General features: G+C 40.5%; 1 protein-coding gene across 1 annotated transcript in view; it reads right to left on the reverse strand.

The window, feature by feature from the left end:
- Positions 1-517: 517 nt before the first annotated feature.
- Positions 518-27,652, reverse strand: part of LOC134217095 (uncharacterized) — a 194,273-nt gene continuing 167,138 nt past the window's right edge. Inside the window, exon 2 of the mRNA XM_062695864.1 lies at positions 518-694. Within this exon, the coding sequence (XP_062551848.1) occupies positions 551-694 (144 nt within the window). The 3' untranslated portion in view covers positions 518-550. The remainder of the gene's footprint in view (positions 695-27,652) is intronic.

The raw sequence follows: 27,652 nt of genomic DNA on the forward strand, positions 1-27,652 counted from the left end.
AGGGAAGTGCAACAACGGAACATGGCGTACGGTAAGGGCCGGGGTAAAGGTAACAACCAACTGGTGTAAATGAATTTATTCGAACTGGGAAGCACTGTAATTCCATATGTGCGTTGCTATTTTCCGAGCTTGGTTATATTATGTTTCGTTTATGCTTATTGTGCAAGTTCTGAAGTTCTCGTTCGGTTGCAGAGAGGACCTCCACCACCTGACTGGTAGTTTGAATACAAATTCTGACCGAAATCATGTGCTTACAAATCCCAATCGCAGTGTCGGATGGGGTGTGCTGGGTTTAATAAAACGCAAGACTCACTGTTCCTCCGATTCGGAAGGAACAGAAGATACTTAATCGCAGAGATGGGATCTTCGGCAGGAGGGAGAATTGCTTCCTACAGGTAATACTCGAGAAGCGAAGACGGTTCAACGAGTAAGAAAGAAGAAATCTCAACAGTTCTTGGCACATGTATTTTATTTGTTCCCAAAGCTTTCCACTTACCTTTGCTGCTGCCGGGCGTCGTCTATATCTGCGATACACAACATAGAGGTACATTTACGAGCTGTAACCTGTGTTGATCGTCGCCCTAGGTCGACTATTTGCTGCTTCAATATGCACATACGTAAGCTCGCCGTGCGCCACCGGGAGCACACAGTTCAGTTCAGTATGCGCTGCAAATGGTGGGTTGGTGGTGCTTACCTACAGAGAAATGGAAAAGCGGAAAAACGAATGTGAGACATCGGGATAAGGTCGGAAAGTGCACGACGGAGACGAGTGAAGAAAATTTAATGAAAATATGCTTAGTCGTTGTCTAGTCTGCTTTTATTAATAACTGCAGGCTGCGGCATCACATTAAGTTATGCAGAAGTTGAAGCCAGGCTTGCGGCCGGCGTGAACCCGGCGAAGGACCGCATGAACAAGTGCAGATGACCGCAGAGTTGGTGTGTTGGTGGAACATTTACGGTGGAAATGAAGAATGAATAGAGCCGGACTTTTATCAGCGGTGATAAATGTGTGGCTTTAAGACGGATTATGATGCTGGACATGCGATTTGCACATGTCAATGTGAATGCCATGCTGGTTGATTTTAACAATGTCAGCAATTTATAAGAGTTGCATCACAACTTATATTTCATCTGTATATAAAATTGAATAATTTATACTTTTTTTGGGTCTTTATTAAGGAAACTTTTAGCACCAGGCTGGCTCGTCTCCGAGGGAAGATCTCTTATTAGTTTCAAACAGCTTTATTTTCAGTTTTAAATTACAGAAACTGTCATCTCCCGATGGAAAATAAATGTCAGATGTAAAAATCCGATATCCCTAATGAGGTGTGGTATGCGAAATATTAGAACCGTGGCTATTATCACAAAAAGTCGAATAACATCATTAGTACCATCTTTCTGCAATTAAACGTCATGAAACATGAGACATACATATTCAATGTTTTCGAACCAACGTTATCGAAAAGTAAATATTCGTTCATTAAAGCTGTATGTTCTTCTTCTTCTTCTTATGGGAATTACATCCCCACATTGGGACAGAGCCGCCTCGCAGCTTAGTGTTCATTAAGCACTTCCACAGTTATTAACTGCGAGGTTTCTAAGCCAAGTTACCATTTTTGCATTCGTATATCATGAGGCTAACACGATGATACTTTTATGCCCAGGGAAGTCGAGACAATTTCCAACCCGAAAATTGCCTAGACCGGCACCGGGAATCGAACCCAGCCACCCTCAGCATGGTGTCTTGCTTTATAGCCGCGCGTCTTACCGCATGGCTAAGGAGGGCCCCTGTAGGAGCTGTATGTACACAGCTATTCGATTGGGAGAAAGGAGGAACTTCTCCCATAAACGTCATAATACATACCTGTGACGAATTTGTTTTGCGTCATCCCTGTTCTTCCGCCCCTAATTAACGCTCAGCCAATATTCAAGTCCTATATACACAACCGAGCCGAATCGTGATAGCTCATTAATTCTCACCTAATGAGATGATTTTCTTCTCGTTGGCGCTCCGTCCACGGAAATATAAAATACGAATATTGCAGAAATTAACTTTTCTATTCATTTGTTCGTCGTCGCCGTGCAGCAGTAAACACCCAATTTAGCACCCTGTTTCCTTGCCTGTAGCGAGTTAAACACTCGCACACGGTAGGCTCGTACTAGTGCTGTCCAATGAGCAGCTCGAAGTAGCTCGAAGTTGTTCCCGTCCCGCTTGCTCTGTTTTGTCAACAAATGGGCATGAGCAGGGCAGGGAGAAACTTCGAGCTACTTCAAGCTCTCATTGGACAGCACTACTATTTCGCATAATTAATCCACGTCTCATCGCGGTTTATAAAGCAAGCACACCGAAGTGATTCGTAGCCAGCAGCGCACCGGTGTGCAGTGTGGAGGCAGCCTGAAAATCTAGGCTAATCAACCACCACGGAGGGAGCGAAAAAGACCTGGCGTCTCCTTCGTCATCGCCATCGGTTCGTTTATTTAGGTTCGTGCCCTTTGTGAACGATAGGGTGCTGATAAAAAGTCAGTAAATACAAATAAATTCAATTATCAAAAACGAGAGTCACGTAAAAAAAATCCAAATATACTATCTTCTTAATCATCTTTCTATTGAATATCATAACTTACACAAAATAAAGTTTTTGGGATGCCCTATCCAACACCCATTGCCATCAAATATTGTGTTTAACGCCTATTACAAGTTTCCTCGAATAAGTACGTATGCCCGGCAAAGAACATCATACCGGCGGCCCGGTGTTGATTGATCACTTAGTCCTTGAAAGCTAACAAAAAAGAACTTATTTGATGTTGACTTGACGTGTCTACATCGTGCAACTACCGTAAAAAGAATTTCACTACGTATGTTGTTATAATATACGACCAAAGAGGCGATAGTATGATAAATGATGATCCGAAAGACCGGCGCCGTTTGTGGTCGGATAGTGTGGTGATTCGAGTCCACCAACTTTCACATAAGAACAAGTCTGGGATTTTTTTCCCTGTCACGCATCAACAAATGATTAATTCATAATTTTCATCGCTATGATGTGAGGTGTAAATAAGCTAGGTACCAGTTGACTTTTCAGCTGACCGGTGAACATGGGTTTTTTTTGTGGTTCTTGGTGTCAATGTTGGAAATGGAACGTTTCTATTTTCAATCAACAACATGCATACAGTCGGGAATTGTATTTTTGGCTTAGTAATACAACAATACACTTGAAACACTTTTTCTTTCTTAGCAACATTTAAGAAACAAGTTCCATTTATCATTATATACCTTTTGATGTAAATAAATTATGCAGCTACCTACGGGTGGGTTTCAGTTTTTCCGTATGGGGAAAAAATGGTCTAAAACACTTAAATATTAGTTATTTATTATCTAGCTGCAATGAAAGATTGTTTTTTTTTTCACCTAACCCGTAAGATTTTCGTTTAATCCGCTAAGTAAAAACAACCACGCGTTCATCATTTATTTCTCATGCAGTTGAATCGTTTTGCAGCACTATTTGGGGGTTTTCCTCAGACCCAGACCAAAAACATATTTTAAATGCGTTACGAAGTCAAGAAAACCTTTTTGTTATAAATTTGATATCATTGTGAAATTTAGCTAGTTTTCCAAATTTAATGGTTAAAATGGTTTTGTTTGCTGGTTTCTTTTTCTTATTGGCATTACATCCCCACACTGGGACATAGCCGCCTCGCAACTTAGTGTTCATTAAGCACTTCCACAGTTGTTAACTGCGAGGTTTCTAAGCCAAGTTACCATTTTTGCATTCGTATATCATGAGGCTAACACGATGATATTTTTATGCCCAGGGAAATCCAGACAATTTATTTTCCGAAAATTGTCTAGAGCGGCACCGGGAATCGAACCTAGCCACCCTCAGCATGGTCTTGCTTTGTAGCCGCGCGTCTTACCGAACGGCTAAGGAGGGCCCCTACGGTTTGCTGGTTCACATTAGTGAAAACATCGAAAAAGCTCAAAGGATGCATATTGGCCTGTTCTCCCATACTCAGCTTGTTGCATTTAGCGTTAAACACGTAATGGTCTAGTGAACTTATGACAATAACCGTTTCTTAAACAGTTTTGGGGTATTTGGTCGAATAATTGAAATTCGTTTACTTATTAAGTATGTGGAGTGAGCAATAAGAAGTGTAATGTGAAAAAAAAGAAGTAAGAAGTGAGAAGTAAGATGTTCGAAGTGAGAAGTGTGTAGAGAAAAGAATGTAGTGAGAAGTGAGTACAGTTTTGAAACGATTTGGGAACGCTCCCAATTTATCTACTCTCGATTTTATCATATTTTCAGCCCGATATTATCATGACATCGACCCAATTTGGCCACCCTATATTTTTTTTGAAAATTTTGATCGTCTTCTATCGTTGTAAATAATACAGCAAACAACAATTATTCTCAAAAACTGATATTCACCGTCTTTGGTTTATTGTGAATAATTTTTAATTGTCCGTCAAGGCTTTTACAAGCCTTTGCGACAAGAAAAAAATGACATTACTAAGCCATAAGCCTTTATATTTATAACTAGCAGACCCGACGAACTTCATTTCGCCTAAAATCGATTTATTCTCTGCTTAGTTCTCGAGTTATACAAAAACTTCCGTTTCATTTGTATGGGAGCCCCTCTTTCCAATGGAGGGAGCAGTTTCGAACCATCTTAAGAACCTTCCTCGGCCCCGAAAACCTCTGCATACAAATTTTCACGCCGATTGTCCAGTAGTTTCGGAATCTATAAGGTTCAGACAGACATAAATTCATTTTTATGTATATAGAATCTATATTATAATATGGGCCCTCCTTAGCCGTGCGGTAAGACGCGCGGCTACAAAGCAAGACCATGCTGGCTGGGTTCGATTCCCAGTGCAGGTCTAGACAATTTTCGGATTGGAAATTGTCTCGACTTCCCTGGGCATAAAAGTATCATCGTGTTAGCCTCATGATATACGAATGCAAAAAATGGTAACTTGGCTTAGAAACCTCGCAGTTAATAACTGTGAAAGTGCTTAATGAACACTAAGCTGCGAGGCGGCTCTGTCCCAGTGTGGGGATGTAATGCCAATAAGAAGAAGAAGAAGAAGAATCTATATTATAGATGTTCTGTATCTCGATACTCGATGGAATTCAAAGTCCTTTGAATCTAGCATATTACGTTTCCTCCAAAAGTCTATACTTCCCTTACTACAGCGGTTCTCAACCTTTTTCTTGAGAGGTACCCCTTCGAACTTTTGCATTATTTGAGGTACCCCTCTCGAAAGTAGGCTTCCAATCCTCTTGAAAACATAATTTCGAGCCCTTTTGAAGGGAGCTCCTTTATGCTTTTGAGTTCCTTTAGAGTAGGCTTCCGCGCCTCATTATTAGGGGCTTCTGAGCCTCTTGTAGAGAGACTTCCGAGGCTCTTGAAGGCGGTTTTCAAGCCACTTAAAAGGAAGCTTCCATTGCATCTTGAAAGAACGCTTCTGAGCCTATTGATAGAATGCTTCCAAGCCTATTGAAAGAATAATTCTGAGCTTCTTGAAGCGAAGCTTCCGAGCCTCTTGAAAGGAGGCTTCCGAGCCTCTCGAAAGAAGGTTCCGAGCCTCTCAAAAGTAGACTTCCGAGCCTCTTGAAAGAAGGCAACCTAACCACTTGAAAGGAGGCTTCCGAACCTCTTGAAAAGAGGCTTCCAAGCCTCTCGAAAGGAGCCTTCCAATTCTCTTGGAAAAGGCTTCAGAGCCTCTTGAAAGGAGGCTTTTGAGCCTCTTGAAAGAAGGCTTCCGGACCTCTTGAAAGAAGGCTTCCGAGCATCTTGAAATGAGGTTTTTGAGTCTCTAGAAAAGGAGGCTTTTGAGCATCTAGAAAATAAGGCTTTTGAGCTTCTTGAAAGGAGGCTTCTGAGCCTCTTGAAAGAAGGCTTCCGAGCCTCTTGGAAGGAGGCTCCCGAGCCTCTTGAAAGGATCCATCAAGCCTCTTGAAAGGAGGCTTTTGAGCCTCTTGAAAAGAGGCTTTCGAGCCTCTGGAAAGGCTCTTGAAAAGAGGCTTCCGAGCCTCTTGAGAGGAGGCTTCCGAGCCTCTTGAGAGGAGGCTTCCGAGCCTCTTGAGAGGAGGCTTCCGAGCCTCTTGAGAGGAGGCTTCCGAGCCTCTTGAGAGGAGGCTTCCGAACCTCTTGAGAGGAGGCTTCCGAGCCTCTTGAGAGAGCCTCTTGAGAGGAGCCTCTTGAGAGGAGGCTTTCGAGCCCCTTGAGAGGAGGCTTCCGAGCTAAGTCTCGACTAAGTCGAGTCAAGTACGAGACACTGAAGACGGCCTTACTGTTGAGGTCGAAACACGTATCTGTCAAGATACAATTAAGTGGTGGAATTCAATGGGATTGTACAAACTTGTCTTATGACAAGTGAATGAATTTTGAATGAAATTGTAATATGTCCGCCATTACGCATTTTTGTCCGAGGTACCCCCTAGGGCCAGCGAAGGTACCCCCAGGGGTACATGTACCCCAGGTTGAGAACCGCTGCCTTACTAGATATTCTATAAGTCGAAGTAATTTTCCTATGCATTTTCATCTCGTAACCGCAATGTTGTCAAAAACAGTTACATGCACGATATAAGCGATACGTAAAAAATTAGAAGTGAGAAATAAAAATTGAGAAGTGAGACGGGCAAAGTAAGAAGTGAAAAATGCGAAGTGTGAAGTAAGAAATCAGAAGTAAGAAGTTGTAAGTGAGAAATTCAAAGTGCGAAGTAGTAGTGAGAAATGAAAAGTGATAAGTGAGAAATGAGCAGTTAGAAGTGAGATATGAGAAGTTATAAGTGAGAAGAGAGATGTGGAATATGAAAAACGAGATGGCGAAGTGACTCATCTCAACATCTCGCTGCTCACTTCCCAATTCTCATCTCTCACCACTTGCTTATGTTTTTCTCACTACTCACTTCCTTCTTTCCACTTCACAACTATCACTTCTCATCACTCACTTCTTACCACTCATTTCTCACTTCTCTTCTCACCTTCAACAACTCTCATCTTACTACTCAATACTAACTTTCGTTTCTTAGTACACGGGATTCTGTTTTCACCACGATTTATTTTCGCTCGTAATATTGATCGTGTGACTTCAATTTTCCACCAAAGTCTTTGCAACATGTTGCAAAAAATCCTAAATAATACAAATAAAAATCACATGGTAATTACTTCTTCTTATTGGCATTACATCCCCACACTGGGACAGAGCCGCATCGCAGCTTAGTGTTTATTAAGCACTTCCACAGTTATTAACTGCGAGGTTTCTAAGCCAGGTTACCATTTTTGCATTCGTATATCATGAGGCTAGCACGATGATACTTTTATGCCCAGGGAAGTCGTGACAATTTCCAATCCGAAAATTGCCTAGACCGGCACCGGGAATCGAACCCAGCCACCCTCAGCATGGTCTTGCTTTGTAGCCGCGCGTCTTACCGCACGGCTGAGGAGGGCCCCCTGGTAATTAATATGCCTTAAATATTTAGGATAAGTGCATGTGAAAATGTAAATAGTGTTAAAACAAAATCCAATGTACTCACTTCTCACTACTCTGTACGCATTTTGAACATCTTATTTCTTACTTCTCAGTTTTTGCTGTTGACTATTCACTTCGAACATCTCACTTCTCACTTCAATTAATAAGGAAACCAATTTTAACTATTAGGCCAAACGGCATTTGGGCAAATGTAAATACAATCCCTATCTCGATACCTTCTCGATACCGGAAGAATTCACTGTAGTTCAAAAGTTGAGAAATTAAAAAAATCCGATTTTATCTCTATTTTAGTACCCTAGAATTCGACACGAGGTGATAAAAACGGAACATGCCTGTAGTAAGAAGTGAGAAATGAATAATGAAAAGGAAGAAAAGAGATGGTCAAAGTAAGTAGCGAATAGTGAGAAGTGATAAGTAAGAAATGAAGAGTGACAAGTAGGTGACGAGAAGTGAGATGTGTTAGGAAAAGAGAAGCGAGATGTCAGAAGAAAGAGGTGGCAACTAGAAAGAGATAAGCGTGACTCGAGAAATGGAGAGTGAGTGGTAAGAACAAAACGAGACTCAATAAATGAGTAGTAAGACAAACCGAAGAAGAAAGTAGAAAGAAAAAAAAGAAAGCAGAAAGAAGAGATCAGAAAAAAAGTAAGAAGGAATAAATAAGAAGAAAGAAAGAGGAATAAAGAAGAGATAAGGAAGGCAGAAAGGGAAAGAAAGCAGGAATAAGGAAAAGAGAAGAAGTTAACAGGAGGATATGAGGAATAAAGTGAAACGAGAAAGAAAGAAGAAAAAGAGGAAAAATGAAAAACAGAAAAAAAGTAGAAAAAAAGAAAAATAAATGAGAAAAAAGTAAGAAAGGAGAAGCAATAAAAAATAAGGAAGAACGAAGTAAGTGGTTAGAAGTTAGATGTGAAAGGTAAGAAAAAAGAAGTAAGAGATGAGAAAAGATGATCGAGAAGAGAGACTCGAGAAGTGAGTAGTGAGAAGCGAGACTCGAGCAGCGAGTAATGAGAAGCGAGAGTTGAGAAGTGAGTAGTGAGAAGCGAGACTCGAGAAGTGAGAGTGATAAGCGAGGCTTTAGGAGTTTGAAGTGATTGGTGACATGCGAGACACAAAACGATGGAAGAAATTATAAGGAAGAAGATAGAAGTAAAAAATAAGGAACAAGAAAAAAGAAAAAATCAGAAAAAAAGGAAATAATAAGAAGGAAGAAGGAAAAAGGAAAATAAAGAAGGAAGGAGCAAGTATTAGTTTCTCATATGGTAACATATGCTTTCTGTTCATTGCCGTCAACAACAAAGAGGCGGCTGAGGTCTATTGCTTTTTTTCTCCTTTAGGTTTTTTTTAATTCTCGATTAGGTGCAATACCGTAGGGAAAGCAGACTAGAGGAAACCTAGGGTCTTGTCAAATGCAAAGGGGGAAACACAGTTAAGGGGAGGGTTGGCCAGAGGGGTGCCAACCATTGGTATCGCCAATTAATTATAACTAACACTTTCATAGGAAAACATTGATCAAAAGTTAATAATTGTTAAAAGGAAGCAATAAAATAAACACAAAAAACGACGACGGGGCTTTGATTGGCGGTGTGAAAAATCACGGTTTCCTGTGGAAGACGGTGTTTTGAAACTCCTGCGACTTCATGTGGTTCTGTTGTATCCCGGTTTCATTCTGGCTTCAAATAGCTGAGTCTTGAGTGCGCTGTTCTCCGGTTGTTGTTATTTAAATGACGAGGGTCACATTTAGGGTCTGCCTAGGGGTTCTATTTTCTGTTTTTCAACCATATTTTGCCTTAATGGATCCTGTTGGATCATTCAGTCCTTTCATGGAACGTTACGAAAGCCAAGTAGTAAAAAAAGCATGGCAAATTCAGAGCCTATCTTGCTCGAATAAAGATTCTTTTTGAGACCTTGATGAAAGGCAAAAGAAAATTTCGAAAACATGACAGAGTGTCATGTAAAAATTTCTGAAAATAGAAGAGGCTGAGGCCTTCTCAGCTGTGGCCTCTTTTTCGCTTGCTAAAAACTCCTCGTCGAGTAGAAAATGAGCAAGAGCATGAGTTTTTTGAGGAGCAGAAATAAGCATAAAAACTCACAACATTGTGCATCAATAAACCCGAGCTTGTGCGTCGCAAAACAAGAGCGAGTCTATCTGTTCATCTTTTTATGTGGTACGTCACTCTCTCACACTCACACTCGAAATAGCCTCCAAGATTTTTTTCACATTCAAAGCGTCGCTCCGGAGGCTCAATGAGTGCCCATGACTCACATGACTGGACTGATTTGCGATTTGGGCGTAACTTATTTTGTAATTGGAAGGCAGATTCCTGCTAAAGGAAGAATTTCCTGATAAAACCAAGGCACGCATCCGACAGAATAGGCTTTCCTTTATCTGGTAGGGGAATTAGTTGTGGAGAAAAATGATTGCATTCTACGGAATCAATAAAACAATGTTTGTTTACAAAATAAGTTACGCCCTAATCGCAAATCGGTCCCGACTGTGTTTTTAATATGCTTTTCCTTACTCTGTGTTTTTATACCTCTGCTTTTTTACGCTTCCACTCAATTGTGAGGATGCGAAGGCAGCATTTTGATGATGATTTTATTTCACTCTAGCGAGTGTGAGGAGTTTTGTCAAGCCTGGATGACCCGGCTGAGACTATTAAAACGGGCAGGTCGATAGAATCCAAACACACGATCTTACTTTGCTTTGTTCCAAATGTGCAACATCAACCAATCTTTATATAATGTAATCCAAGCACAATGAAAAAAAAATACTATTTAATAAAAAAGGGATCCATACTTCGAATTAAAGCTCATAAAAATCTAAGTTTCTTTAAATAATATAAAAGGCAAATTGTTTATGGGCATGCTTAATTTATGAATGAATTCAAAAATTTTAAAACATTCTAATTTTTAAAAGCGCTCATCAGCTGTATATTTGATATGCATACAGACACCCAACCAATTTTTTTACTATGTCTGAAACTCGATTCGTGCAATTGCACAACATGTGAAAGATTTTGTTTGAAAAATGCAATAAATGATATACATTTCCTTTGGTGGGGTTTGATCTCACGAAACCAGTACGCTAGACAGGTACTTGCCTTACTAAGTTACGAAGGCTCAGAAGGCTATTGATTTTTTCCAAATTTACAACACCAGCCATATAGCCGAACTCTTGCATACTATTTCAAAACCAACACTTTCACACGCATTGTTTTGTGCAATGCCAACCGAGTAGGATGAGTATTTAGTTATGTTTGGCATGTTCAGCAATTGCGCTCAATGAAGTAGGATTGTTTGATTTTTGAATCATTCTCACCATTCATCTAATTTTCCATTCCTTTCTTTTAACTTCATACTTATCTGCGCATTTATTTATGAATTTAACGACCGCACTAAGCGGAATATTTCGATGATCGCCCATTCATTCTGTGTGCCTAAAAGAAACACGATCATACGCGCACTATATTTTCCCTAGCTTTTTATTTTCACTCATCCGCACAAAATAGATCCCAATAATTCGATGATCGCGCAATCGTTCTGCATGTTGAAGGATCGAACATGCAAAGCAGCACAAAATATTTTGATAATCGCGCAAAAGTTCAGCGTGCATAAAGAAACACGATCAAACGCATGTTTAATTTTTATTTTACGCACATAACGGAGCAGAAATTTTGATGATCGCACAATGGTTCTGTGTGCTGAAGAGAAACCGATCGAACACGAACTCTCAAAATTTAACACTCAATGAATTTCTGAAAGTAGAAATACGACCGTTTTCTTTTCCCTGTAGGAAATGCGACGGTAACTGTCAAAGAATGAAATATTCAATTCATTTAAGAAATTTAGTACATAAATGGGCGCCTACTTTGGTTGTCGGCCAAAAGTTTTCCACGAACAGGCAGCAAACAATTATTATTATTCATTCAAGGCGTCCATGCGGAACAGTTTGAATGGATTTGATCGCAGCTACTCAAATTATTTGATCAAATATAACCAACCTATCGCCCTGTGGGTGGGCGGCTTATGTCGTACATTGAAGATCTCACTATTTAACTCGATTCATAGCTGCACGTCCGCAACCACGCCTTCTACAGAGGAACCGTAAATCATCTACCGCTTGATCGATCCACCTTGTATACTGCGTACGTTGCTTTCTTGTGCCCGTCGGATTGCTATCAAGGACCATGCCTTAAAGTACATACGATTACCTGTCACGATGCTTTTCAGAATCTATTTGCTGATATCATTTACGGCGATCAGCAGTGAGCCTAAGTACGCAAATTCTTCAAACACCTTGATTCAATCACTACTGATACAAACTCGATGAATAGCCACAGCTGTCTTCTCTTGAGCCTCTTCCTATAATGTTCTTCATTTTCGATGTGTTGATGACAAGTCCGTTCTGCTAAGCTTCCTTCATCTTCCCAAATTTACGTGCCGTAATATAAATGTCATCGACGGAGTAGCCTAACTGATTTTGTGAAAAATAATACTCCAAAGCAGTGTTGCCGCAATGCTCTGCGCATTTCAAAGGTACTCGAAAATGCCCCTGAAGCTCGAACTGTGCACATCACCCAATCTATCGTCGCCTTGACTAACCACATCAGTTTATCCGGAAATCCGTGTTCGTGCACTAGGTGCCTCAGCTCATCTCGTTCAATTCTACCGTTTAGCGGCTTTGAAGCCGATGAATAGATGATGTGCGACCCTGGCCACATTGTATTCGCGGCATTTCTGCAATATCTGACGAACGGTGAGCACCTGGTCCGTGGAAGACTGCTCGGTTAATCCAGCCCGGCCCTTTGGGAGAATACCTTGTAAGTGAAAGCAGCTAAAATCCAGTTTGTTGCCTTTTTTGTAATTGAGACATCTGATACCTCCAATCCACTCCTGCGGCAGAAGCTCCTCCCCAATTTAATAATTACCCAGAGCATTGACCTAGCCAGTGCCTCACTACCGCGTTCAAGGAGCTCTCCTGGTAGTAGGTCAACCACTGGAGTTTTAACACCTGGCATTGGGATCGCCTCATACTCATTCGTAAGAACAGGGCTGGTAGCGATAAATGCCGTTCAAAATAGTGACTTAGTGACCAACGATGACGAAAAAAGTGACCAAATAGTGACTTTCAGAAGCAGAAAAAGTGACCAAGTAGTGACTTTTGCATGAGCTAAGGTGCATTCTTATTGTCACTATGTAACTCGTAGTAGATCGGAAACTAGGGATATCATGTTTTTTTAATCCTTATTAGAATGCTATAAGAAATCAAGAAAAGACAAAAACTACAAAAGTATGAGGATTACTACTGCTGGCCTTGTGCATCTTCACCATTACTAGGGACAGGATGGATCTTAGCAGGGGGCAACAAACTTGTCGACACCATCATAAATACCACGAAGTTGGATATTGAGAAAGGTATAAGTTGGGACATCCAGAGGCTAGCAATATGACCATGGTAAACCTTATTCCGTAACACACCACGTAATGGTATTTAGCCAGCGTCACGGGTAAAGCAAGTTCTACAGCGTTGTTGTAATGAAGTTTAACATAACTCGAAGTTTTTCGTGAAACTGCAGTTTGTGTATGAAAAAGGCAGAATGAAATATAACAAATTTTGCGCTGTCTTTTACTACCGTTCAAAAAATATTGTCTCGCCAAAATATATTCCTAACGATTCAGCTGCAAGACAGTGTGAAAGAGTGCTAGAACGAAGCGCAATCGAATAGGCTTTCGCTAATTTTTATGTAGTTAGACGTGTGAACATTCGTTTTGGTACGTTGAAAAATTAGCACGGTTCTTCGGTAAAACAAGCAATAAAATAACAGACAATTATTTGGAATCACAAAGCTTATGAATCTTTATTATAACATATTGTTGAAAAAAACTTAAAGATCTCAAAATTATGACATTTTTAAAATAGGATTTTTAATAATTAAAAATAACATTTTTAATCGTAAAAAAATCAAATACATACATAGCCCATTTGCCATTTGTTTTTATTAAAAACATTAACCAGAACTCATATATAACATGAATTTTACCACACCTAAGTTTCAAGTTTCGTAAAATGTGATCCAAAATCTTGAATTTGATGCAGAAATTGCTTTGGAAAAGTTTGGATTTTTTTTTCCGAAATTTCAGCGGAAGTTGTTTTTTTGTGGAAATTTCTAGGATTTTTTTTCAGAAATTGTGCGGAAAATTCTTGTGAAAGCTTTCTCCAGGAGTTCAAACGGAAATTCCAACAGAAATCCGATGGCGAATGTCAGCACAAAAACTTCCGGAAATTCTTTCATACCATAAATTTAAGGCAGAATATTTTGTAGACATTCCTGCTGTCTTTCAGGAATTTCCGCGGGAGCTGCACGTCAATTATTGTAAAAACTTCTCCACGAATCCCTGAAAAAAAAAATTCTTCTAATACAAGCGGATTTTTTCATGAATTCCGGTAGAAATCCTTTTGGGAATTCTTGTAGATATTGTTTGGTGAATTCCTAAGTAAAACCACAGACAAACAGACGTGACAGTTAGAACAATTTTCTAAAAAATCCATCGCCCAGTTACTTTATTACCATCTCGCGTGCATGTTGCATGAAATGTTATTTAGTACGACAATGTCAACAGAAGGCGCTAGTGTGAGATGTCAAATCCAAAGGTAAACGATGCGCGCGCCTCTAGGTGTGAAACGAGTAATCAGTTTAATTTAAAACGACCGTTCAATGCATGGACGATGGGAATCTCATCAGTGTTACGTCTGTTTGTCTGTGGTAAAACCTTCCGAGAATTATTTACCAAATTCAAGGCGGAATTTTTACAGAAGTTTACACAAAGATTTTTTACAGAAATTACAGTGAAAGTTCCTCCAAGAGAAACAAAGTTAGGAGGCTTTTTATAACGAAGGTGGATTTTTCTCCAGATACAGGCAACTTACTCAACATAGGAAGTAGTACGCTGGATTCGCCTAATAATGCGCTAAATTAGTTTGACAGATAAAACTTCGGAAGAAAGTTTGGCTCGGAAGTCCCGACTTCCGAATTCTAGTGTGGTGCTACGCCGACAATATCATGCTGCGTGTTTCGTCGTAGATAGGTTAATCAATCAGAAACTAAGAAATATCTCGGAATTATGTCAAACTTGACGTGAGAAAAAATGGATATTCAGAAACGATGAAAAATGACAGCAAGTGAAGTTCTTACCCTTATAATGCTTGTTAAACGAGTGCTCAAGAGTATAATGCAAATGGTGAGCATAAACATCAAATGTGGAATCCCTTCTCAACGACATTTTGCTATCGAAAACAAAAGCCTACGCTCCTTATTTATTAAATTTCCACCCAAAACTAAATCCGCGTGAAGCCTCAAAACCGTTATGTAAATCCGCATTAAATCCGCGAAAACAGCAAAAACCGCGAAAATCGCGAAATCCGCGTAGTCGTAACAATCCTGCGCTTTATAAAAGGAGTTGCCTAAACGTAAGCCCAAGCTTTACTGGGTGGTCTGCATACAGGCCTCTTGATCCAGAAGTCCATGGTTCGAACCCACTCTGCCTTTCATAAGGCGGCCTTGGAGCAATTTCTCCAACTTTATTTTTTGCTAACAGATTTACATTTGATTTGGTTGATGATAATGGTAGCTACATATGATTTTTATTTTGAACTTTTTTTTTGCATTGGTGGTGCGAAAATAGTGACTTTAGTGACCATTTTCCGAAAAATAGTGACTTTAGTGACTTTTAGATGCAAAAAGTGACTTTTTAGTGTCTAGGCTCAAAATAGTGACCAAGTCACTAAAAAGTGACTTGCTACCAGCCCTGTAAGAAGGATCCCAGGCTGTGGTATGTGATTATTACGTGAACAGTTTAACTTTTCATAATAATTTTGTGCATTACTAGCGCGGTACGGTATCTTCAATTCTTCATGGTCACGGTCTTCTTATTTGTACTTTTTCCTTTGGTAAATTGAGCTTTGTCACTTCCGCGTCCGTTTGTATCATGCCTGGTTTGCTTTCGTGTGGTGTTGCAGCAATCTCGCCTGTGTTGTATTTTTCAACAATAGTTATATGCGATAGTCGCCCGTTCTTAGTGATGAACTCTATTTGAACTGAAAAATCACTTAAATAAAGAATAAAAAATCGCCAATTCTTACTGAGTTACCTTGTTGAAAAAAAATCTCTTAAAATAGTTGTTCAAGCTATAGAAAATTAATCAATGTTCTGTATGGATGTACTCCCGCTGCCTAAAATAAATTTCCCAGCTGACTTGAGACAAGCCAACTGGTTGAAAGGTATCCTGTGGTGATTAATTATCAGCGATGTACTACCAGGCATAACAACCATAGTTGCGCGAATTTATCATTTTAACGCTGCTCACATTCAGTGCTCGGACAATGTACCAGCCAACAAACCAACCGACCGACACCTAAAAGTCTATGTTTATTTTTGGGGCGAAAATTTAGTATCATTGCCGTTGGTCTAAATTCATGCTGAGCGCAAGGTCTGCAACATATTATTCCAGCAGTCATTGGCTACAGCGAAGATTCACACTCGTTGCGTCAAAGATTGTTAAAATAGGAAATACTGGAGTTCAAGACTTGTAATAAAACCCTACAGCGTATACATAATGAGTGTTTTTTCGTTTGCCTTGAAATTGATGGTGACGAGTTTTGCGAAAATATCTACATTTCGAGTTCGGGTTGAAACAATCTTGAAATCTGTCACAAAGAATGACGAAATTTGCTCCGGTGAGACTAGCAGGCATTTTTGGCAAGCAATTCTGACGCCCATGTGTTCATCCATGGTAATTGGATCCAAAATCAGTTGTAATTTTGGTGACACTGATTGATACGCTTCTGTCGCCATGTCGTCACCGAAGCCAGTTATGCAACTTGACGAGATACAATCGGTTCGCGTAATTATGCGAATTTCAATCAGAGTTTAACGATAATTTATTATCTCACATTGTATTTTAGTAAAATTCTAGCTGCATGGCACGCCCGGCAGCCCCTGTATGTGAGTAAATTATTCGTGCTAATTTGACAAATTTACGACGATGAATATCCTGCTCCCAACGAACCGAATGCGCCATCGAGCATGTGTATGCTGTTGTGTCTCTGACAGAGCAATCAGCCAAAATGCGCCACTGAAATTACCGCGTGCAGAATTATTTTCACCCTTTCTTCGCCAGACTGTACTGTCAAGTTGCACCCCGATTGAATGGTTGGTCGTCTCGTCTCAAATCAGTGTTTCTTAAAAACGTTGTGAGTATAAGAACAAAGAACAAAAATGCTTTGAAATTTTGATTGCTGTCTACTTAACGGTGGGGGACCAATAATTTAAAAGTTTAGGTTAAATCAGTTTTATAAATATATTTTTTGAAATAAACTTTTATTTATTGTCATAAAACTGTTATTAACAAAATCGAGCAATAGACCTGATATTTTTTTTTACCTAACGAATGGAAGAGTTGTAATGATGCAAAATATTGTAAGAAAACCCCAGGATGCAATGGGAAACATGGTTGAGAAACATTAGCATAGACTAAGCTGAAACTGCAACAACAAACGGCAAATTTGCCGGTTGCAATAATTTTGCAGTGGCGGTATTCTCTTCTCGCTACTGACAAGTAGGGATAAGACATTCAGCGTTGGTTTTAAATATAAAACATCTCAAAGCACCCATCTACGATCCCAATGAATGCAGACCGATTCGCGAATTGAGCGATAAAATGAACCATCTCTTGATCTGCTGCCACCGCACCGAGTGGGTCGGGTTTAATTAGTTTATTAAATCTGCATGTGGCGAGCTTGAGTTGTTTGGTTCTTATTGCAATTTAATACCTCATTTTGAACGTTTGAACCCATAGCGATCATGTCGTCTGATCTGTGCTTACATACAAAAAATAACACGAATAAATAAAAATCAAAATAAACATTGGCTGCTCATTACGCGATCATCGTTCCGCGACGTCGTTTACTCGGAAATAGACACTAGAAGCTGTTTGGAGTGATTTCTCGTGAAGTACTAGCCGATGATATACGATCTGGTCAGGTGTGCGGTTGTCAAATAGGAGTGCAAATAGAGACGCCCTTTTCGTAATGATTGGATTCGTTTGTTTTTCTGTAAGCTCCGTTGAATTAAATTAATGGTTCTCGTGGACGTGCCATGTTAGGAAGCGGCTGCATACTAATCTAATCCATAGAAAATAAATAAACCATAGCATGAGCATAAGCATGGGCATGAGCATAATAACCGCACAATTCGTAGTTGCTACTCCGTGATTGACTAGAACTTGCGAAATTGTACAGAGAACACAATAAATGGGGCTTGGGACTAGCTACCCATTCTCAATGTACACGTTTCGGGAGCTCAAATATCTAAAGTCAATAACGGCGCCGGCCACGTCCTTACGGTCATATAGGAAGGGGAGGATTGTTAGTCCGACTCTCGTTGCTACTAGAGACCGAGAACACCTCTGCATCTCCACGATTGTCTTGGGATAGGATATCGTTTTAGTAACAAAGGATAATTTATCTGGATTCACTTCGGTAAGTGATGCGATCTATGGGATGGGAAATAAAATTTTCTTGCTGTCTGAAACTTTCACTTTCTGATTTATTCACTCACTCGCGCAAAGCAGAACAAAATTACGGCGACCGGCTGATCGTTTTGCCTTCCGCACAAAGCAAAACTAAACTTCGACGACCGGCCGATCCGCTGACTGGAGAAACACGACCGGACAAGAAACAAACTTTCACTTTCTGATTCATTTACTCACCCGCGCAAATCAGAGCAAAATTACGGCGACCGGCCGATCGTTTTGCCTTCCGCACAAAGCAAAACTAAACTTCGACGACCGGCCGATCCGCTGACTGGAGAAACACGACCGGACAAGAAACAAACTTTCACTTTCTGATTTATTTACTCACCCGCACAAAGCAAAACTAAACTTTGACGACCGGTCGATCTGCTGACTCGAAACAAGAGCCAACACGCACTGAACTAATTAACTTTACTACCGGCCGCGCAATGCAAAACACAAAATTTCGGCAAATCGCGCGATCGTTCGGCCGTCCGAAACAAGAGCCAACACGCACTGAACTAATTAACTTTACTACCGGCCGCAGAATGCAAATCACAAAATTTCGACAAATCGCGCGATCGTTCGGCCGTCCGAAACAAGAGCCAACAGGCACTGAACTAATTAACATTACTACCGGCCGCGCAATGCAAATCACAAAATTTCGACAAATCGCGCGATCGTTCGGTCGTCCGAAGCAAGAGCCAACACGCACTCCATAGAAAATAAATAAACCATAGTTAAAAAAACCCAAATTTATCCACCAGTGGTGATTATGCCTTTCTCGATTCAACGTGTTGAATTCGAATTAGTATGGTAAATGAAACGTAAATTGCCTACATTTAGGCGGTTCATAGCTTTGATGCGATTATATCACGCTGCTTAAAAATAACTCAACTATGAGAGTAATGGATTGCGTCACGGCTGTGCATGTGCATGTACACAGCGTATTTGATAAAAGAAAAATAGAAATATTATTCAAACCGCATGAGATATTAGCAAACAAAAACAATAGTGTCCAACTAGAAACGTTTCTCCGTCGAATGAAATTAGTTGCACTCGAATCGGTCAAGTCCTTTTATATGAAACGTGTTTAACAATAAAAAATTCTGGGGCTACACACACACACACAGTCAGACATGTGCTCAGTTTTCGAGATGAGTCGATTGGTATATAACACTATGGGTCTCCGAGCCTTCTATCAAAATTTGGCTTTTGGAGTGAAATTATAGCCTTCTGGTACAACTTTGTTGTAAGAGAAAGGCAAAAACAAATAAAAGAAAGCAGAGAGTAGATATAGGATTTCCACACATATATTCATACAATTAAAAAAAAAATGAAACACTAGGAAAATTTTTCGTTAGAATTTTAAAGTAAGAAAATTATGTTGAGCTTTTTAGTGGAATATCTTCATTTGTCATAAGACGAGTTTGTAAAAACTAGTCTTCTGACAAGTGGATTATAAAGTAAATATTTCATATTGAAAGAAAAATCGCCAAGTTGATTGCTGTTCTCATCATTTAATCATAGAAATATTTATTATTCAATGGGAAATTAGCATTGTGCATTGCTCAATATCCGAAATAAAAATAAAAAATAAATCATCATTATCCTTACATATTTTATATAATGTTGATTCTTATTCATTCTTACTTTCTCATTGGATGGCCTAGTTAGCTATTAAGGTTTTTCCTAAGAAACACAATTTTATTGACTGCTTGCAATTTTTGACTACTTATACAAAAAATTTCAATTCTCCTATGGAACGTTTTCATTTCAATCATTTGGAATGGGCTGCCAGTTTTGATTGACTATTTATTGGCAGATGTTTGAGAAATTATGCGAATTAGCATTAATGCAGAGTGTCTATTGATGCGCTCAATTAATAATTAGTTTTACCCCCAAGCTTCTCTAACATTCGCGTTATTCGTTTCTCATATACCAGTTTATATCGAAAAGCTATAAGAGTCCATCCACAAAGTACCTCACGCCTTTAGAGGGAGGGGATTCTGAGCGGCATGACGATCCATACAAAAAATTTAGAGGTTTATCACAAAAAGCGTGACGAAGGGGGAGGGAGGCTTTGGAAATCGCCAATTTTCGCGTGACGTACTTTATGAATCTTACTTTCGAGGAACAAGTTTCGTATACAATCAACTGAATACAACGAGTTAGAGAAATGCATGTGAGTGATGCTTTTCTTGCATTTTTTTTACGCTTCCTAACAAAGACGCTGGCAATCGTTACGCAAAATAAAATAGAGAGTTCATTAATCCTCAGCAGTTTTTATTTTCTCAAAATCCCTATTTCCTGGGCGGCATTGGAATGATGATGTTGTCACTCCGAAGCGCTGGACCGAGGCGGAAAGCCGGACAAAACCTCCAAAAAAAATTCGTGATTTTCGTGAAGCCTATATTTTATTTTAATTTAACATATATATTGAATAAGCTAGTTCCAAAAATTTTTAATTGTAGCTTGTAAATTTAATGTTTGGTGTCTTGTGGAAGTTCATTCCGTAAAGTGTCTCCCGAACAAATATGTATGGGAAAATGAAATTCGGCTAAACTTTTTTGGGAAAGGTTCGAAAAGATCTGTATTAAAATCTTTTTTTTTGTCTACTTTCCGGTGGTTAGTGTGGTGAGTTGCGCACAGCTGCGCCAAAGCGGGAAATCGACTGGTGCAATGTTAGAATGAGGACGCTGTCTTTGTTCAAGATCCTAGGGCTTGTGGAAGCCCTTGGATAACATAAAGTATGTCGGATAACTATTTTAACCTTAAAATGAATTCAACGTTTCAAAATTACTCTGTGGTGAAATTTTGGACGCAATCTCAGGTTTTGTCCGGGATTTGTATGAGGGCCCGCCACTGTGCGCTGCAGAATATTGAAGCAGCCATCCGAAGCATGGAATCCAACAAAGCTCCTGGGGTCGATCGTATATCAAAGCTGGCCCCATGCTATCTGCGAAAATGTTGCATCAACTATTCTGTAACATATGGGACAACGCGAATTTCTGGACGACTGGATCAGGGCATCTTAGTAAGGGAGTTCCGGAGAAAATTGACAAAACACGTCAAACCATTTTCGACCTGTTAAGCATTCGAAAAAACGTACAATTCGGCCAAATGGAATTTGGGCAGATGACTTTCGACTTAACATGTTATGCGGCCAAGTGGCATTCAGAAAAATAGCATTTCGCTGAATCATTTGCGGTCGAACGACGAGAAGGGCTCCTCAATTGGCGAACGATTACTGTACAAATAATTTCCCGTAGTAATCCAAAGTTTTTAATTTCGAAAAAAAATAAGTTGAAATTCTTTATTCTGAACAATATTCCACGAAAACGAAGAATTCCGAAGAATTGCTCGTGAAAATTCCAGAGAGTTTCCCATGAAAACCTCTTAAGTCTCCAGTTAGCCTTGCGAGCAAAGGCGTAGGATTGCCAATCTGGAGATGGTGAGTTCGATTCTCGGTTCAGTCCAGGATGTTTTCGGGTGTGAAATATTCTAGTCTTCCTGGGCATAATGTATCCATTAGAAAAAGAAATGATCGCGCGATAATCGTTATGTTTGGTTCTGCTTATTTATTTATTATCAGACTAAGGCTGGAGTGGCCTGTGCTGCACATAAAAGTCTTCTCCATTCAGCTCGGTCCATGGCTGCACTTCGCCAACCACGCAGTCTGCGGAGGGTCCGCAAATCGTCCTCCACCTGATCGATCCACCTTGCCCGCTGTGCACCTCGCCTTCTTGTTCCCGTCGGATCGTTGTCGAGAACCATTTTCACCGGATTACTGTCCGACATTCTGGCTACGTGCCCGGCCCACCGCAGTGTTCCAATTTTCACGGTGTGAACGATGGATGGTTCTCCCAACAGCTGATGCAACTCGTGGTTCATTCGCCTCCTCCACGTACCGTCCGCCATCTGCACCACACCATAGATGGTACGCAACACTTTCCTTTTGAAAACTCCCAGTGCGCGTTGGTCCTCCACGTGCATCGTCCTGGTCTCGTGTCCGTAGAGAACTACCGGTCTTATAAGCGTTTTGTAGATAGTCAGTTTGGTACGGCGGCGAATTCTATTCGATCGGAGCGTCTTACGGAGCACGGTGTAAAAAAATTGATTATTATCGAAGTGTCATGTACCTCCAATTTTTTTCACAGAAAGCTAGACAAGGCCACTATAAATGAGGTACGGGGTGTTTAAAAATATTTCATCGGCGATTTGTTTTGAAAAAAACTGATTTTTATTGTTTTCTTCGTTAATATACCGTCTAAAAAGTAAATTGATAACTCAGCAATGGATAAATTATTGTAATTAGCCCGCAGAATCAAAAATATACATATTTCTAGCCTTTTTTGTATAGAAAAAACGGGTCTAAAATTTATAAGAATATTGTTTTTTATTGGTTAAGGTGTTTTTTTTTAAGTATTTATTTTGTTTTTAATTTTTGAGTTTTTAATAATCTTCTATCTCCGGCATCTGTACTGTTGTCTGATGAATATTCACTTGAATATTGTTTTTGCAATTCTAAATTTTGACATTTGTAATATATGACCTGCCCACTGAAATGCGTCGTATTTTAAAAGATTCATAATATTTTCTCTTTTAAACATATGATATTCCTTGTAATTCATGCGTAAGCGCCACTCGTCATTCACTGGTATTGTACGCAGCACCTGCTGCTCGGAAGTATGAAAGCTTTCTAGTCTGCTTCTTTACATTTCATGTCCGTAATTGCTTACCAGTAGAGTTAAGGCCTAAAACTTGTTGTGTACGCCGGAGGTAACTCTATTCGCAATAGAAATACTTCACAGTAAACGTCTTTGTCAGTATTTGCAAACATTTCAAAGGTATTTTTTCTACACTTTCATTTCATTTCAAGCACTATATCAGCACAAGCAACGCTTATCTCTGTTTCTACACGCAACCATGTACTTCATCTCGGCAGTACTTACGCATATTGCAGACTTGGGTTTGGTTTTGCAGACGAAATGATGGAAACTTTTGTCTTACTGAAGATTGAGATGGTAATTTACTCAACAAATTGTTATAGTAATTGATATAAATGTGGTTGGAGGTTTTGGAGAAATTGTTTCCTTTGAATACTTTGGATTGCTGTTGCGAATACGGTCTTTTACGATTGTTGTAACCAACTTACTGCCCACTGTATGAATGACCCACACAGAAATGGAATCACTCAAATATGGGACAGTTTGGCTTGTAGCAACAGCTCAGCTTCGGTAACATGCAGTCGGAAATAAATTTCGCTCTGTATAAAGCCCTAGTTCATCCGATAGCCTATTTCGGACATGAAGCGTGAACACTGTTAGAAAAAGGCCAAGAAGATTTATGGGTTTCAAGTAAAATATGCAGCAAATAATATTCAGTGTGGGTCTTGTACATGACGTGTGCCACAGTAATGATGAGACACTGTATCTAGAGGAAAAAATTATGAATTATAGAATAGGAAACATGGCAAACTGACAAAGGGCTGGCCATCGAGTGCGAATGTCGGAAGAAAAAAATGTGAATACAACAGACAACCAAGGCTGGAAATAGATGATATTAGCTTAAAAAAATGGAAAAAAATTCAATAAAGTAAAAATAAAAGAAATATCCGAAAACATGCTTTAAAAACGCTTAATTCACAGAAAAAAACATATTTTTCAAAATTTTGGATCGGCGAAACCAAATAACTGGACGGACTTCGTGAAAATCGAATCACTCGTGTCAATCCCTGCCCTTCGTATTACTCCCTTCAAAGCGATGTTGAATAGCAGACACGAAAGACCATCACCTTGCCGTAACCCTCTACGCGTTTCGAAGGGACTCGAGAATGCCCCTGAAACTCGAACTACGCACATCACCCGATCCATCGTCGCCTTGATCAACCGTATCAGTTTATCCGGAAATCCGTTTTCGTGCATTAGCTGCCATAGCTGGTCCCGATCGATTGTATCATATGCGGCTTTGAAGTCGATAAATAGATGATGGCATTTCTGCAATACCTGACGTATGGCGAACACCTGGTCTGTGGTAGAGCGTTCACCCATAAATCCCGCCTGGTACTGCCCCACGAACTCTCTTGCAATTGGTGTTAGTCGGCGGCATAAAATTTGGGAGAGTACCTTGTAGGCGGCGTTCAGCAATGTGATTGCGCGGTAGTTGCTACTATCCAGCTTATTGCCTTTTTTGTAGATGGGACACACGACACCTTCCATCCACTCCTGCGGCAGAACCTCATCCTCCCAAACCTTGGTAATCACCCAGTGCAGCGCTCTAGCCAGTGCCTTACCACCGTGTTTAAACAGCTCTCCTGGTAGTTCTCAGCTCTTAGAGCCGGAAGTCGCATGTCCTGCGCGCGTGCTCCTAGATTCATTACCATACCGCCACCGTTGGCTGCCATATCGCCATTTAGGTGTTTTTCGTAGTGCTGTCACCTCACGCTCGTTTGTAAGAAGGTTACCGTTTATGTCCTTACACATATCGGGCTGTGGCACGTGGCTCTTACGTGAACGGTTTAACTTCTCATAAAACTTTCGTGCGTTATAAACGCGATACAGTTCCTCCGTCTCTTCATGGTCTCGATCTTCCTGCTGGTATTTTTTTCTCCGAAAAATCGAGTTTTGTCTGTTCCGTGCCCGTTTGTATCGTGCCTCGTTCACCCTTGTGCGGTGTTGCAGCAATCTCGCCCATGCTGCATTTTTTTCCTCAACAAACTGCTCACTTTCGCCGTCATAGCAGTCGTTCCTTTGATCCGGAGCCACCGTGCCTAGTGCAGCGGTTTCGGTGCTTCCAATGGCTGATCGAATATCTCTCCCAGCCATCTTCAAGAGATGCTGCGCCTAGCTGCTTTTCCGTTGGGAGTGCCACTTCCAGCTGCTGCGCTGGAGTCTTGGGCCAGGCTACCGTCTTGTAGCCGCCTAATGTTTTTGTTGCCGCGGGACGACTCAGACGCGTGTTGATCATCGTCGAGAGTTTTGAGCGCAGACATACTGCAACGAGGTAGTGGTCGGATTCAATATTCGCACCGCGGTAAGTGCGTACGTTCGTGATGTCGGAGAAGAATTTACCGTCGATTAGAACGTGGTCGATTTGGTTTTCCGTTACTTGATTAGGTGATTTCCATGTGGCCTTGTGGATATTCTTGCGGGGGAAGAAAGTGCTTCGGACTACCATTCCGCGGGAGGCTGCAAAGTTTATGCATCGTTGGCCGTTTTCGCTCGATACGGTATGTAGACTCTCCGGTCCGATGACCGGTCTATACATTTCCTCCCTTCCGACCTGAGCGTTCATGTCAACGATGACGATTTTGACGTCCCACAGTGGGCATCCATCGTATGTCTGCTCCAGCTGCGCATAGAACGCTTCTTTCTCGTCGTCGGATCTCCCTTCGTGTGGACAGTGCACGTTGATGATGCTATAGTTGAAGAAACGGCCTTTTATCCTCAGCTTGCACATCCTTGCGTTGATTGGCTGCCACCCAATCACGCGTTGGCGCATCTTTCCCAGCACTATGAAACCGGTTCCCAGCTCGTTGGTGGTGCCACAGCTTTGGTAGAAGGTAGCCGCTCGATGCCCGCTTTTCCAAACTTTCTGTCCTGTCCAGCAGATTTCCTGCAGCGCTACGACATCGAAGTTGCGGGGATGTAATTCATCGTAGATTATCCTATCGCAACCTGCGAAGCCTAGCGACTTGCAGTTCCATGTTCCAAGCTTCCAATCGTGATCCTTTATTCGTCGCCTAGGTCGTTGCCGATTGTATCGAGTCGTATTATCTTCTATGTCGTTCGTAATAGTTGTTTTTAAAGGCGGCTTATTGGGCCTGCGCAAACCTCCTGTCTCGTCGGAGGGCCGTCGTGTCAGGGCTGTTTAGCGTCCCACCTAACACCAGGACTTGGGCTTGTGCGCTTTGAGCGGCACACGGTCGCTTTGGCGGAGCCTACTTGCAAATTCATGCTGCTTTTTATAGAGGTTTAACAGGGCCCACTGTCAAACCCCACTACATCCTAGGCAGGCGCCACAACTCGCAGATGGCCTGGGGAGGGATCGTCAAGCCCTTGGACATAGTCCCTGCTGCCCGTTTCTATATCTGTGCTGTGCTGTGCGTTTTATAAATCGATTAATTATTGCTTGCTGATATGGTCGGGGTTCTGCCAAACCGTACCAAGCGGCTTTATGACTGACTTGTGATATTTTGTTCGTACAAGGAAAACGGAAATCATTTCATATGAATTCAAATGTACATTTATTGAACACCCTCAGTTATGGGACTTATTGATATCCGCTACGATTTGCGATCAATTAGATCTATCTGCTAAACACATTTTCTTATGGCGCTTGGTGTGATTTGGCAGAACCCCGACCATATTATTGTTTAAAATGCTCTGATGTTGACATCACTCATCAGTGTGAATCCATTCCCAAACGATACCTACCCATTAACAAATGTTTCTTCCGGTGATTTTTGTGGAGACGCAGAGGTAAACATGGTCTATGCACAGCTGGAAAAGGCAAAAATCTTTTTTTTCTTATTCCTAACTGACTATAAGGAAGTGGCCGGCGCCATTATTGATCTTTGTATTTATTGAGTTACTGAAAATTGCACAGTGAAATCGATTTATCTCAGTCGGCATTCAGTTGATTCATTGTGCCATTTCACTGATTCTGGTCAATCACAGAGTAGCAACCACCCAACAAACATTGGAAGCGGATAGAGCGCTTATTCAGCAGAACATAGTCTTCTTCAACTGAAAAACTGGCTTATTCAACTTGAATAGTTTCCATGGGGAAGAGACATTTCTTAAGATTTTAATATTTGATGCCATCGATTTTCAAATTCCCGCTTTTCCGATAAATTTTATCAAATTTTCCCGGTTTTTATTTAACTTGAAATAAGGAAAGGAGTTTCTGAACTACAACTCTATGTTTTTTTCTGATCAAACCAGATGTACGTTTTATATCGATGCAACTGATAATTTATAGCGAACCTTTATAAACAAACTAGTTTATTTGTGGACGCAGTAGCGCCCGTGGCAAGTGTTTTTTTTAATAAAAACGTCTGTTGTCTGTTATTTTTTCATCAAATGCTGTATCTGGTTGTCTAAGGTTGTCATTGGTTTTGTTTTCTGCATTTGATTGTAAAAAAGAATTAAATGTGTCAAATATTTTATTTTTTTGTGAGAATTTCCCCGCGTGCTGCGTCTGGTTGGCTAGTCACCGGACAGACAAACAGGGCTATTATATTTATGATACCTAAAACGTGTTATGCGAAATGCTTCAGCAGGCAAAATTTAAATTCTGCATTTCGTGGTCATGTAGTTAGTGTAAAATGGAATTCTATCAATATGTTAATACCACATTAGCAACTAATTGCAGTGGTTTAATAATTTTCTTAGTCGCAGAACTTTCTTTTTTTTCCTTGGTTGAACAACTTTCGTAAGTTTCTGACAAAGCCAATGAACATTGCGCGGTTATTTCCTATTCCGCTTATAAGGCGAACGTGTAGACAGCTTTGACATGGGACCCTCCATAGCATCAAAATCATTATTTTGTTTTCTAAAAAAGATTGAAGTACATTTAAGG

Source organism: Armigeres subalbatus, chromosome 2, assembly GCF_024139115.2.
Source record: "Armigeres subalbatus isolate Guangzhou_Male chromosome 2, GZ_Asu_2, whole genome shotgun sequence".
NCBI classification, from domain to species: Eukaryota; Metazoa; Arthropoda; class Insecta; order Diptera; family Culicidae; genus Armigeres; species Armigeres subalbatus.